The sequence below is a fragment of the Alligator sinensis genome, unplaced genomic scaffold, assembly GCF_000455745.1.
Source record: "Alligator sinensis unplaced genomic scaffold, ASM45574v1 scaffold112_1, whole genome shotgun sequence".
Lineage (NCBI taxonomy): Eukaryota > Metazoa > Chordata > Crocodylia > Alligatoridae > Alligator > Alligator sinensis.
In genome coordinates, this window is record NW_005841892.1 from 1451731 (window position 1) to 1465527 (window position 13797).

General features: G+C 39.5%; 1 protein-coding gene across 3 annotated transcripts in view; it reads right to left on the minus strand.

The window, feature by feature from the left end:
• The window catches only part of CSMD3 (CUB and Sushi multiple domains 3), a 1313655-nt gene that overhangs the window by 186790 nt on the left and 1113068 nt on the right, over positions 1-13797 (minus strand). For 2 of the 3 annotated variants that reach the window (XM_006018073.3, XM_006018072.3), the window contains 3 exons: positions 3737-3850; positions 3012-3107; positions 1852-2055 (listed from right to left, as the gene is read on the minus strand). In XM_006018073.3, the coding sequence (XP_006018135.1) occupies positions 1852-2055; positions 3012-3107; positions 3737-3850 (414 nt within the window). The remainder of the gene's footprint in view (positions 1-1851; positions 2056-3011; positions 3108-3736; positions 3851-13797) is intronic. The other variant, XM_025197227.1, reaches the window with a different exon arrangement.

The window sequence follows — 13797 nt, forward strand, 5'->3', positions numbered from 1 at the left end:
GTAGGGAAACACTCAAACATTTACTAGACAGTTAAGGCAATTTAATATGGTCATGTCTAGTGCTTCAATTATTAAGTGGACTTAGTTCAGTGCAATTTTCAACTCATACATATTTTATGACCTTTATTGGCATGGTGATGTCTGCACATTAGGAGTAATTAATACTTTTGACCCATAAACCTTTCTCAATTCAAGTGCCTGTAGTCAAAGAATTTTCTTTTTTACCTACCAATATGGTAGTATTAAGATGTCAATAAGATCAATAACATTCTGTTGTTGGTTACTAAAATAATTCTCATCAATTGAAATTACTGTCTATGAAAATCAAAGTAATTATAATTTAAGATTGCTTATAATCTAGAAAAAAAAGACAGCAAATATAACTGTTCCAAGTCAAAACAGATAAAAGTCCTTCTAATTAAACTACCATTTATAAAAGCAATGGCCTTGAAGCTGTATCATTCATCTTGCTGTTGTTTAATATTTACATTGTTATTCATGGGGGGTATTTCCAAAGTACCACCAGAAATAAACTATGTAACTATTACATACAATATTTGGTTAACAAAATGATATTAAGTGATTTCTCTCTATCTTCCCCAATAATTTGTTTTTTTTTGAAGAAAATCTACTTTTTGCTTTTATTCTAAATAAAACCACACCAGCTAACAGCATGGTAGTTTCAAAATCAATCTGATGTACCTGATGCTTTTTGTTTTCCATTTTATCTTTTCCCATGCATTTAAAGGTGGGTTACATCTATTTTTCAGGTTCTCCTCCCTCCAAATGAATTTGTTTCCGATATACTAAATTATAAAAAGAACAACAACAACAACCCTTCCCAAAAAACTAGTGGCTGGGGTTACTGCCCCTGGTACAAAATTGATTCCATAGTTTGAAAATTAAGATAGTTCCACAATTATTTCCCCCTAAGTCACTATGAATGAACAATTTTCTTGATTAATTCTATATAATTACACTGAAAAATATTAGTGTATATTTATTATGATAAACACATTTAAAATTCAGCCTACCATAATGTGCTACAACTCTGACAGCCATATTTTCCCTTGATACAGCTTTTTGAAAGGCCTGGCCAATAAGAATTGCACTCTGCTTTCATTGAAACTAAACTTGATCCAATGATTCATAATCTCAGCTGGGATAAATCAAAGCAAATGTATTGATGTCAATACATCCATACTAATTTACATCAGCTAAGGAATTGGCTTAGAGTGTCTAAAATTAGACAAAATATAACTTCTGATTTGGGAAAATACAGTTTATTTCTGACCTACTATGGAACACTAGTGGAGCTATTTCTAAGTCCTCAATAAAGTAGTAGTTGCAGTAAAAGCTTGTAAGAGATCCCAAGGGTGAAAGCGTTTTAGTCTTGCAGGTGATCAGGGCATAGACAGCTGTGCTTTTGAGCCTTGATTAATGGGCAGCTCTGAACTGTCATTCATGTTACCTAAAAGTAGCTGATATATAATTTATTGCTGCAGGGTATGGTCATGAAGCTACTGAAATGACTAACAAGGTTAGGACTGCAAGGGGCAAAATATTAACCCTTAATGAAGAAGGAAGAAAAGGGTTCACAACCTCATCCAGGTTATATTATTGTGTTTCTGACATTGTTAAATAAAAGCCCATCTGGCATACCTTTCTGTTCAGTAATGGGAAAGGATACAATGTGAGTTCAAGCCACAAAATCAGGAAAAGAAACAAACCTAAACAATAACAAGTTGGAGTACAGACATAAAAAAAAACAAACCCTCAAACACGAATGTAAAACAATAATTCTTTTAGACAATAAGTGACTCATGCAAAAATGCAGTTTTAACTTCTTACCAATACATGTAGGTAGGGAATCATTCCACTGTGCCAAAGCATTGGGTACTGTATCACATCTGATTGCTATGGATCCATGGAGGATATATCCTGGATTGCACTCAAAAAGAACTAATGAACCAACAGCAAATTCATTTCCAATCCTTTTTCCAAATCTTGGTTCAGGCACAGAGCTGCACTGTGTTGCACTTGTTCTTGGAACAGCTGCATGCATACAAACAATTGTGGATTCTCAATTTTATTTTTGGTGGAGAAATAGATTTTCAAATGCAAACAACAGAAATGATGGGTAGAAACATTCAGTTATCATGTCAGATAATAACATTTGCATAATTTTTAAATTAGTCTTCAAAATAAGGATTCCTCATCTTGAAATTTGAATTACAATTCAGATTAACATTAAAAACTAATATTCTTGCCAGAATTACAAGCACTTTATAATATCCCTTCCTAAAATGGCACTAACATTTGATGTTTTATTATGAAATATTCAGCTAATATACAGTTTCAAACTAGTATAGCTTGCATTTATTGGGTATGGCTTTAAAAATGTATGTTCTGCTTGTTGGAATGGGATTCAAATTTTATGAAAGACTGAATTAAGTAGCAAGTGTTGATGTTTAATCATTGCAGCGTCTAATCCTTAAGAAGGAAAATAATGTAAATCAAGTGAAGCATCTTAAGAATAGCAAGCTTACTGATTCACCTAAAGGTAATACCATTTCTAGTCATTCATATTTAAATAGAGAGATAAGTCAGTTTGAGCAGCTGGTTGGATTGAACATTAGTCAGCCAGATTAACCAAAAATAGAAATACTTGGTTTTAATAATTGGATTCTCAAATTTGGAAACCTTTCTTAAGCATCTCAAGTGCCCAATTTTATTTTAAGAAACACTTATGCATTATTGAAGATGTCAATAAAAATGAAATTATTTCACATATACACACAACATGGGGAACATAACATTATATCAGTAATCTATGATTGTCTCTCCATTCTACGCCTGTTTATACCCAATTAATTCTTTATTTTATCAGTTACATTTGTCAAAATACAATTTAAAATATGATTATAATTAATTTGTTAAGAAACAGGTGGAAAAGGTGTTTATGAACAAAATTAATTTAAGTATTTTTTCCCTATTACTACCTCACTTACCTTGATAAACAAAATGAAATCCTTTAGCTGTTACTGGTCCAACTGAAGTAAATCTAACTGTAATCTGGTTACCAGAGCTCAACGGAAGGGATTCACCTACTCAAACAAACAAAGTACCAATTTAACATACACAATTTTAGGGAATAAATAGTAAAAAGCCTATGGAAAAATCCACCATTAGAAAACCACCACAAAATACATCCTGCTCAAATTAAGGGATTTGTATCCCATACACTGATACAAGTTTTACATTCTTCAGTTCTTTAGAAGTTAGATCTTGAGTTCCTCTCTCACATTAGTGCTGTTCTCCCTGATTTAAAAACAAACTCTTGGTCTTTAAGCCCCTATTAATATGCATATAATCTACCCAAATTAACTTTGCCATATATTTCTTACTGTTGCTATTAATATTTTAATATCCATTTTACATAACGCATTAGATAAGAACACAGTCAAGCCCAAACTGAAAAAAGAATACTGACTTCATTAGTTACATATTAACAGATAAATCCAAAAAAAAATTAGATTAACTTTAGACCTCTTTCCTTTTATCAGCTCAGACTTGTGAGTCACTACTGAATGATTAGGTTTTCATTTCAGACTTTTACATTATATGCTCAATTTAATTTGTTTCTATGAAAATATGACAGCATTTTTTAGTACCTTCTCAGTCAATATCATTTCTAAATAAATAATTGATGTATGACAGTTCTATTAAGGGATACCTGAATGAGATCCTGAGAGGGAGGATAACAAAGATGATTGCTGAGTTGGACCATCATATACCTCAACCACATCATGGAGCAATGTCTGGAAAAATACAAACTGGCCGAACACGACTGGTCAGCAAAACAGAGAAGAGGTAAGAAAAAGTTTGAAAGAAACCGAGAGAGAGAAAGGGAAAGAAGAGAGAGAGAGAGAGAGAGAGAAAAAGATCAAATATGTTAATGTTATTTTTTTTAAATGCATATTACTGAGAAGAACAAGCATTTATTGGTTAATATCTTTGAGCAAAGTAGAAAGAATAAAATTCAGCTATCCATTTTTATAAAATTAATTGTATTTTATTAAAATGGATTACTTTAAAAGGATGTCAGAAAGTCTAATTCTGTATAAAAAAAACAAAAGCAGGGTAGATAGGGAGATTAAGAAAGCATTTGCATAAATATTTTCACCTTGACAGAAAAACAGTCATAATACTACTGCTGCTTTACTTTATCTAAATTTTATTAGATTTTATTAGGGTTTATTTACTTTATCTAAATTTTCAGTGCAGTTTGCCACTTACTATATTATACATTTTGTGACTCTTCTCTATTTTGTTTTGTTTAATTAATTTAGCTAACAGGACTTTAATTTACATAGGTAAGTTTTGCTCTTCTTCTGACCTGGAACTTAACATCTAAGTCCATATTTTTTTTCTTTGGGATGTAAAGTGAACAAATAACATTCAAGGTACTTCTGGAGTCTATGTCCACATTCACAGTAAAAAAATTGTGAAAAAAAATAGTAATGATGCCAACAGAAAAAAATAATTTCTAATTTTTATCTTATAATTTTACTGAACTTGGAAAAGGGATATTTTAGCTCCATTATTTGGAATCCCCTGCAAGAAAGGATATCATACTGATTTTTCCACTATATACAGACTGTCATACAGAAATTAAATTAATTATTCATTTGGGAGAGTCCCTCTTGAGGGGGACTGAGGGAGTGATCTTCCTCCACAGTCCTTTAGCCCATCATGTCCCCATGAGCCCCAGACCCCCAGGATCCTCCATCGGAGACCCGATGGACCCCAACTCCCCAGCATAGCTGGGAGGTAGGTGAGGTCTGCGGTGGGTGGGAAATAGCCAGCTGCAGGAGGTAGCTGAGAGGAGCTGAGGAGGGTCATGCCCCACACCTCCTTCTGGCTCCTACTTGGCCCAGACCCCCAGGAAACCACATGACTGCAGCCTCATGAACAGAACACATAAACAGGTGCACTCTGTGCCTGGTGCAAGGTAACACAGGAGTTCGTGCAGGAGGGCACACAGGATGGGCATGAGGCTCTAGGTGACAAGCCTGAAGAGAAGGGTTGGCATGGTAGTAGCCCGAACTCACCCGGACAAAGGAGAGGAGGTTGATATAATACATTTGGACTTCAAGAAAGCCTTTGATCTGGTGTCCCATGATGTCCTTATGGTAAAATTGAGGAACTTTGGCCTCAACAACCTTAAGTCCAAGGATGGACCCAGGAAGTGACAGTTGATGGAACTGAATCAACATGGTGCATGGTGATCAGTGGTGCCCTTCAGGGCTCCATTCTCGGACCTGTACTCTTCAATGTATTTATAAATGATCTTGGCTCTGGTGTCAGAAGCAGACTGGCTAACTTCACTGATGACACCAAACTGTGGGGAAGTGTATTCAACCTAAATGATAGGCTGGTGATCCGGGCCAACCTTGACAAGCTTGCAAGGTGGGGAGGATCAAAACTTGATGGCATTCAACATGGAGAAATGCAAGGTACCCCACCCCAAAAGAAACAACCCATATTACACTTAGAGACTTGGCAGTGCTACCTTATCTAGCATCACAACTGAAAGAGACTTGTGGGTCATGACTGACCACAGGATGAAAATGAGCCATCAATGCAATGCCACAGCTGGCAAAGCAAATAAAACTCTGGCTTGTATCTACTGATAATAAGGAACAATGGTAATAAGCTGATGGAGAATAGGTTTAGGTTAGAGATCAGAAGGCAATATTTTACAGTTAGGGTGGCCAAAATCTGGAACCAGCTTCCCAGAGAAGTGGTCCTCGCCCCTACCTGGGGTAAATTCAAAAGGAGGTTGGATGATCACCTGTCTGGGGTCTTTTGAACCCAGCATTCATTCCTGCCTGTGGCTAGGGATCTGTTCAGGTCCTTCCTGACCCTACCTACTATGAAACTATGATGCAGCTCAAGCAAGACCCAGGAAGTCATCCTCCCACTTTACTCAGCCTTGGTGAGGCATAGCTGGAATACTGTATCCAATTCTGGGATCCACAATTCAGAAAGGATTTGGAGAAGCTTGAGAGAATCCAGAGGACAGCTATGTGCATGATTAGAGGACAAGAGAGCAGGCCTTATGAGGAGAGGCTAAGAGCCATGTAACTCTTTAGCCTGGAAAAGTGTAGGCTCAGGGACGACTTGGTAGTAATCTATAAGTGTATAAGGGGTGTGCATCAGCAACTGAGAGAACATATGTTCACCAGGGCACCTCAAGGGAAGACAAGGTCCAATGGTCACAAATTCCTGGAAGACTGTTTTAGGTTGGACATAACAAAAAACTTCTTTACTGTCCGAGCCCCCAGGGCCTGAAACAGACTCCCCACAGAGGTGGTGCAAACACCTACTCTGGACACTTTCAAGATGCCTATTTTGCTGGGATCATTTGACCCTAGCTGACTTCCTGTCCCTTGGGCAGGGGGCTGGACCTGATGATCTTGCAAGGTCCCTTCCAGCCCTAATGTCTATGAAATCTATGAAATCTCTAATTTTTGGTCTTAGTTTTTGTTCCTAATACTGCCCACACCACAGAAATACCAGCCTAACTAACAACTTGTAGGTTGCATCTACACAAGATGCTTACAGTGCAGTTGATTAATTAACTGCACTTTAAACTTCTCAATGTCTACACATGTGCCCCTCTTAGGGTGCACAAAACTAATAAACTCCCTGCTGTGCAGGTTTTCGTGCACAGCAGCACATGTATAGACACTGACCCGGATGGCTGGGGCATGAGGGTGTTTCAGTATCGGGGCTGCCTTTTGGCTAGCCTCCACAGCACATTAAGCCCAGGTGGAGCAGCTCTGGGCTGGCAATAGGGTTGCCAACTCTGACTAAGCTATTCTGGGACATTTTTCCCCCAACATGATGTAATGTCATTAATAGGGGTGCAACAATAGAGATATTTTGGGCCTATACCAATGATCAATTTTTAACAAGCCATATCGGCCTATGCCAATCTGATTGCTGATATGCAGCTGGGCAGCTTAGAGAGCAGCATCCAGCTGGTAAATTTGTTGTGGAGGAAGGGGTGAGGGGGGAGGGAAGAGGAGTGGGGGCCTAAGGTTGTGGGGGGGCAGGGGCAGGCACTGACAGCCAGGGTGGAACACAGGATGGAGCCATGAATGGCTCATGTGGGGGGAGGGTGGGGAAGCTCCTGCCACTGCGCACACCCTGGGAGGGCACAGGGAGCATGTGCTCCTGGATCTGCGAATGGGGCAAGGGCAGTCTGCCACTCTGGGGCTAGGGATGAAGCAATACTAAGTCAGGGGCTGGGTCAGGCTGTGATCAGGGCAGGTGGCAGCAGCACTTGGAGTGGGGCTATGAGGCAGGGCTGCAGCCACCCCAAAATTAACTGTAGCCCCTTTCCCAGCACCACTGCTGCCCACTCTGAGTGCAGCCCCAGCCCAATGCCCCACCAGGAAGAGCACAGCACTGCCCTCAGCCTGCAGCAGCAGCCCACTCTCCCCCATGTGCAGATCTGGGGTCAAGGGCAGGTGGCAGCAGCACTTGGAGTGGGGCTATGAGGCAGGGCTGCAGCCACCCCAAAATTAACTGTAGCCCCTTTCCCAGCACCACTGCTGCCCACTCTGAGTGCAGCCCCAGCCCAATGCCCCACCAGGAAGAGCACAGCACTGCCCTCAGCCTGCAGCAGCAGCCCACTCTCCCCCATGTGCAGATCTGGGGTCACATACCTCCTATGCCCTCCCTGGGTGCATACAGTGGTAGGAGCTGCCACCCCCTCCCCGTGACCCCTGGATGAGCCACTCGCAGCTCCATCCCACCCCAATTCTGCAGCACCTGCCCCTGCCCCACTCCCTCCCTCACCACTGGGGCCTCAATCTGCCCCACCCTTCACTCCTCTTCCCTGACAGCAGACTAACCAGCTGGACCTGGTACCGATCTGATATATTGGTATCAATCCAATATGGGACCGATATATTGGTGCACCTCTAATCATTAATTATACTATTCAACCTGTTCAAAATATCAGTCTCCCAGATTGCTTTTAATAGTCACCAGGAGAGCGATGCCAGTTCTGGTAAACTCCTGGCCAGTTCAGGAGTGTTGGCAACCCTAGCTGGCAAGCTGACCCCATCAGGCTTCCTGACAGCTGTGGCTGTTGTGACCTGGCTCAATGTGTTACAGTCCGAGAGCACATGTAAAGCATATGCTTGGGAGCTTCCCAGGAGCAGTAAGCAATAAGCTCTGCAATAAGCAATAAACAGTAAGCTCTACAGTTTATTGATGCACATTAATAGCATGTGTAGATGTGCCTGTTGGCAGCACTTGCCAGAGAAACTAGTGAGCTTATGAATATAGAGCTCAAATTCCTCTCTCACCAAAATTAGGTTAAAGCTCATTAAAAAGCAAAAAAATACTGAGGACTATGGGAAGAAACTATGCAGCATAACTTGTAGTGCCACTATATGAGTCATCTGTATTCTCTGAATTCAGAAAAAGCATCACTGATCAAGGTTTTCTAACTGGCACTATTCATAAAAACTAGAACCACACATAATATCTATATACTGTAATACAACCTCACTTACAGCAATTAGGAGTGCCTAAAATCAAGGAAACAATACAACTAATGGGCCATCAAAATATGAAAAAAATGTCAAAAGGGTAGAAGAACAGTACACAGGTATGTGAAAACTTTGCCTACAAAAAAGTGAACAAGAGTAAAATGGCTGCAATTTAATAGTTTTCTTCTCCTTTTCTTTTTTCTTCTTATCAGAAGGTAAGAAAATATTGGTTTGATCAGATGTATAAATCTTCATCCAGTGTATAGCATGTGTCTTGCTTACTGGCAAAGCTGTATACACAATGGTTATTTTGGTTTGGCAGAAAAAAATTGGTTGGGGGGAGGGGAAAAATCATTTCAGGTTGACCCAGAAAGATTATTTTTTATCCCTTAGCAATTTTTTTTTTTTAAAAGAAAGCAAAATATCACTTCAGGTTGTCTCAAAACTTTCTCTGATCTAAAATGGAATATTTATTTTCCTGAATGTTCATTTAATGTTTTTTATTCCTATGTTTTTGAAAAACAAAGTAACATTTTGATTAAAAAATGTCCCTTTGTTTCAAAAGTCCAGATGTTTCATTTAGAAAATGTTGAAACAAACAAAAGATCAAATATTTCTTAGAATATGTTGATATTAAAGATGTTATTTTTCCCCCTCTTTTTCAGTCAAAAATAGCACTAGACCTCCAGTAATTTCATTTTTCAGAAAACTTACCTTTGGCAAAAATATCCACCCATCTCTACTTTTTAGAAACAAGGGAATTGTAGCTGTGCACATTATGTGCAATTTTTTTTAAAGCAGCTCCAAAGATGATATGCAAACAGGATAAAGCATAGAGTGCATAGATTTTTCAGAAACATCCTCTGACAAAAATGAACTTCTATGACTGCTCCTAAAAACAGTGTAATCAGATCTATCAAATACAGAATATATGAACCATGTTTGTGCTCTAAGTATCATATTATATTTCTAAAGGTTACTACACAGTATTTTAGGCACATTAAAAGTCCCAAACACTTCATAAGTACTTCAGGATCCTTGTTTCCTTCAATTTTCCCTTAAGCAAATTCATGATCGAGAAGATGTTATACATTTAATCGTGAACAACTATATTATGTAATGCGTGTTGTCACTGTAAAGAAATGTTATCATATTATAGTTTTTTGTGTAATTCTCAAAAGTGTATTTTAAACTTAAAGGCTAGAAATAAGATTCTGAGCTTGTAACAAAAAATGAAATAAACTTGAAATCAAATCTGTAGTAACCAGATTTAAGATGGAAAGTAACAGTGCCGTATCTACAAAGCGAAGTCTATAAAACCTACTCACAGAAAGTTGTTACAACAAAATGCAAGGGCAGGGTCCAATGATGAAACAGATACTCCTGTGACCAACATGGCTGGCCAGTTGGAGCTCTATTACAAGAAGTAGAAACGTTTTCAGTAAAGAATATTTGTTGGTATGTCGCTGTAATTATTGCCTCTCTATCTTTTCTTTAATGCTGGTATCACTATTTGGATAACTGGCCTTAACATCAATGCCAGTGAGCCTCCCTCTTTTATTTGCAGAGATGGCATTTCATGCAGACCAACTGCCAACAGAGTCAAGAACACGTTGAGTTGAAGGAAGACACGTTTTACTTTTTCCTCTCCCTCTGTAGGGCAGAAGATCACACCGATTTCCTTCCAGGGCAACTGGTAAGATTCTCAGAAACTTTTTCAGGGCCACTCAAGATAAGCTGTGTGACAAGATAATGGCTTGGTTGGAGAACAAGCAGTCCCCTGATTTGTGTGGCTTAATAAGTAGAGACTCATTGACAAGCTAGACAGCTAGTTGGAGACAGATCCCAGAATTCAATAGCATACCCTACATGCTACCATTGTGTGGCAAGAGGGATTAGAAGATTTTCTGTTGCTCTTCCTAGAACTGTCAGAGTTTTCTTGTTATTTGTATAGTACAAGCACAATTGCATACTTTTTCAAAACATGAACACTGAATTTGGAGATGGTGGTGTACAATATATGCTATGTAAATACATTCCAGGATGATAAAAACAATTCACTGAGAATCCAACTTACCCTGTTTGGGGGAAAACATTAAAAATAAAATATAATTATTAAAACCAGGAGAAAAAAACAAATGGCTAATCAAAAGTTCAGAGGGTAAGGCAATTTTCTTATGACCATTTAGCAAATGTGCTCTCAAGTACAGGAACAACATAACACAAAATATGAAACTCTCTCTCATTAGTGACTTAGGTATAATTTGAAATCAACAGCATTTATGTGCCTTTACAAATTCGAAGAGAGGGCAGGTGGACAGAAACTCTGATCCACTTGGCCCTTAAAACTGCACATTTTAATCTCAAAGGGCGTGTGTAGATGAAACAGGGGGCCTAAATTGAAGCGTTAGGTTTTTAAACCCACTGCTTCAATTTAGGGCCCTTTAAGCCCCCACACACCCTGTACTTACTGCCCCTCAGGCAGTCCTTGGGGGCAGTGAAGCTATGGAGGGAAGCACTGGGCCCCTGCACAGCTCAGGCTGGCAGGCTCGGGGGAGCGGGAGGGAAATCAGGTTCACCATGTCTCTTGGGTGGAGCCTGCCTTCCTGGGCTGCTGGCAGGCTGCCTGCAGAGCCATGGAGCTGCACGGAGCCCGGTGCTTTGCTCCGCAGCTGTAGGGGCAGGAAACTAAAACTCCTCAGAGGCCATTTAAGGCACATTACACTTCCAAATGTCCTACAGCAGCTGCAATTAATATACAATATGCCACCAAGGTGTGCAAACACCAACACCATTAAAGCAATGCAAAAGCATTTAGTGTATGTTAAAGTGTCATGCACACGTGCCCCTCATTTCGTCCACACATGGCCACATAGTATAACATCAACTTGAAACAGTGAAAACAAGCACAAGTTTCAAGTTGAGGTGGAGGGGCTCCTCACACCTCCATACTAATGTGGGTATGCAGATGAGAAATACACAAAGCTACCATTATAAAACAACCATAGTAAGTCATGCAAGCATTGGAAAGGTTATATTAGATGAATTGAATTTTAAAATATTTTAAATTAAACTACAAGAGATGCCTTCTAGTTGGAAATATTTTTAAACAAAATTAAAGAATATTTTTTAGTTAGCTTTTAGCATAGCACAGCAGAGATTCCAATCTCTCTGGCTGTGTGTAGACGAAACAAAGGGCATGTGTGCACAACACTTTAAAGTGGGCTAAATGTTTATCCAGCACTTTAACGGTGTCGGTGTTTGCACACTTCGACAGTGTTTTGTGCATTAATTCCAGCTGCTGTAGGAAATTCAGCAATGTAATGCGCCTTAAATGACTTGGGACACAGCAAACTAAAATTCCTCTGAGGAGTTTTAGTTTGTTGCCCTACAGCCATGCAGCAAGGCACCAGGCTCTGTGCAGCTCAGGAGCTCTGCAGGAAGCCCTGCAGCAACCTGGGAAGGCAGGCTCCACCCAAGAAAAACGTCAAGTCTGATTCTGAGCCTTCCTTCATGCCTGAGCTGCACGGGGGCCCAGTGCTTCCCTCCACGGCTGTGGTGCCCCCCTGGACCACCCAAGCCGGATGCCTGAGGGTGCGCACCGCCCAGGGGGCAGGGTGCTGCTGCTGTGGAGGGAAGCACCAACCCACGCCCCCCACAGCTCAGGGACTGCTCTGCCCTCCGGCAGCTCGCCCTCCCCTCCCCACCACCGGAGAGGCAGGTAAGTGCGGGGTATGTGCATGACACGGGGGTTTTAAGGGCCCTAAATTGAAGCAGTGGGTTTTTAAATTGAAGCAGTGGGTTTGTTTTGTCTACACACACCCACTAAAACACAGCAAATATCCCTCAAATTTTACAAGCTCTGGCACCACCTTTTCCTTCTCTACCTAAAGAAGCTGTATCAATAAATAGATAAAGACAGATAATGGGGGTTGGGTGAATAAATGGGTGTTGATTTGATGCTTTTCAAGGGTTTATTTATACAAATGTCAGAATTTGAAAAGGTTTGCTTCTCTCAAGCATGAATGGTTCTAAGTTTCCTATATTGTCCAAAAAAAGTTTTTTTACCATATAAGAGTATTTTCCACAGGTTTTTTTGTTTTGCTTTGTGGCTTTCTACTGCTAAAAGAATACAAACTGGTTTGCCTATCATGAAAAAATTGGTATTGCAAACACATTCCTGTTCTGTAACTAGGTGAAACCAAAACAACCCATATTCCCCCTCACCTCCCAAACATAGACGCATACCCAAATAGCCAATATCGTGGCTCTAAAGGGCATGGACCAAATGTTGAGCTGAGGAAACTTTAATTGTGAAATCAGAAATAGAAAATTGCTTATTTCTGAATGTATGGCAGAATGCATTTATGTGAGAATGCCACCTTAAATTGCTTCCTAACAGTGAACATCAACCTGTCAACAAGCTTGTCAGTGGATTCTTTTTGGTTAAAAAAGCAACATTACCCTAACTGCTTCACTTGAGTATGACATAAGTTATCAGTTCAGCATTAAGATTATTGTGTTATTGTGCAAGACAGGACAAAAACAAACACACACATAGTAACAGGAAGCCATTAAGTGACACGTAAGGTTAGGCGTCCTTAAGCCGAGCCAAGATTCAATCATCCCCTGTTTGGACCATTTAGCTTGGCAAGGATATAAGACCAGTATGCAATTTTATGTCTCATGAATATCTACATACTTTCCGCAGTTATTTTAAAGCACTGTATTGGATAGAAACCTGGCTAGGGTCTTAAATTAAAGGTAGTTCCTTTTTAAACTGTTCCAAGACTGAACTAACAGAAAATAATGTTTTCTAGTGTGAACCTTGTAATTGAATTTAAATTACTGGCTTCATTAAGTTAGAGAATTGACTATTTGAATTTGTTGATTTTTTGATTCAATCTTAATTATGATGTCAATGTAAACATAGTATTGATTCATCCTCAACCTGATTCACAAAACTGCAGCATATGAGATTAATATGCTTTCTCGAGTATATCTTTGCTTGGTCATCATTTTAAATGAAATCCATAAACAATACACAAAACAAGCATATTCTGGAAAATTGCAACAAGGACCACAAACTCCGAGTTCACAAGTAACCAAAAATACCCACTCCACAACAGATTATTTTACTCTACATCCAAATTAATAATTTAGTACTCACTCAGGATACCAAGCCTTTGCGAAGCAGCTAGTATTTACTTCAGATTTGGATTCA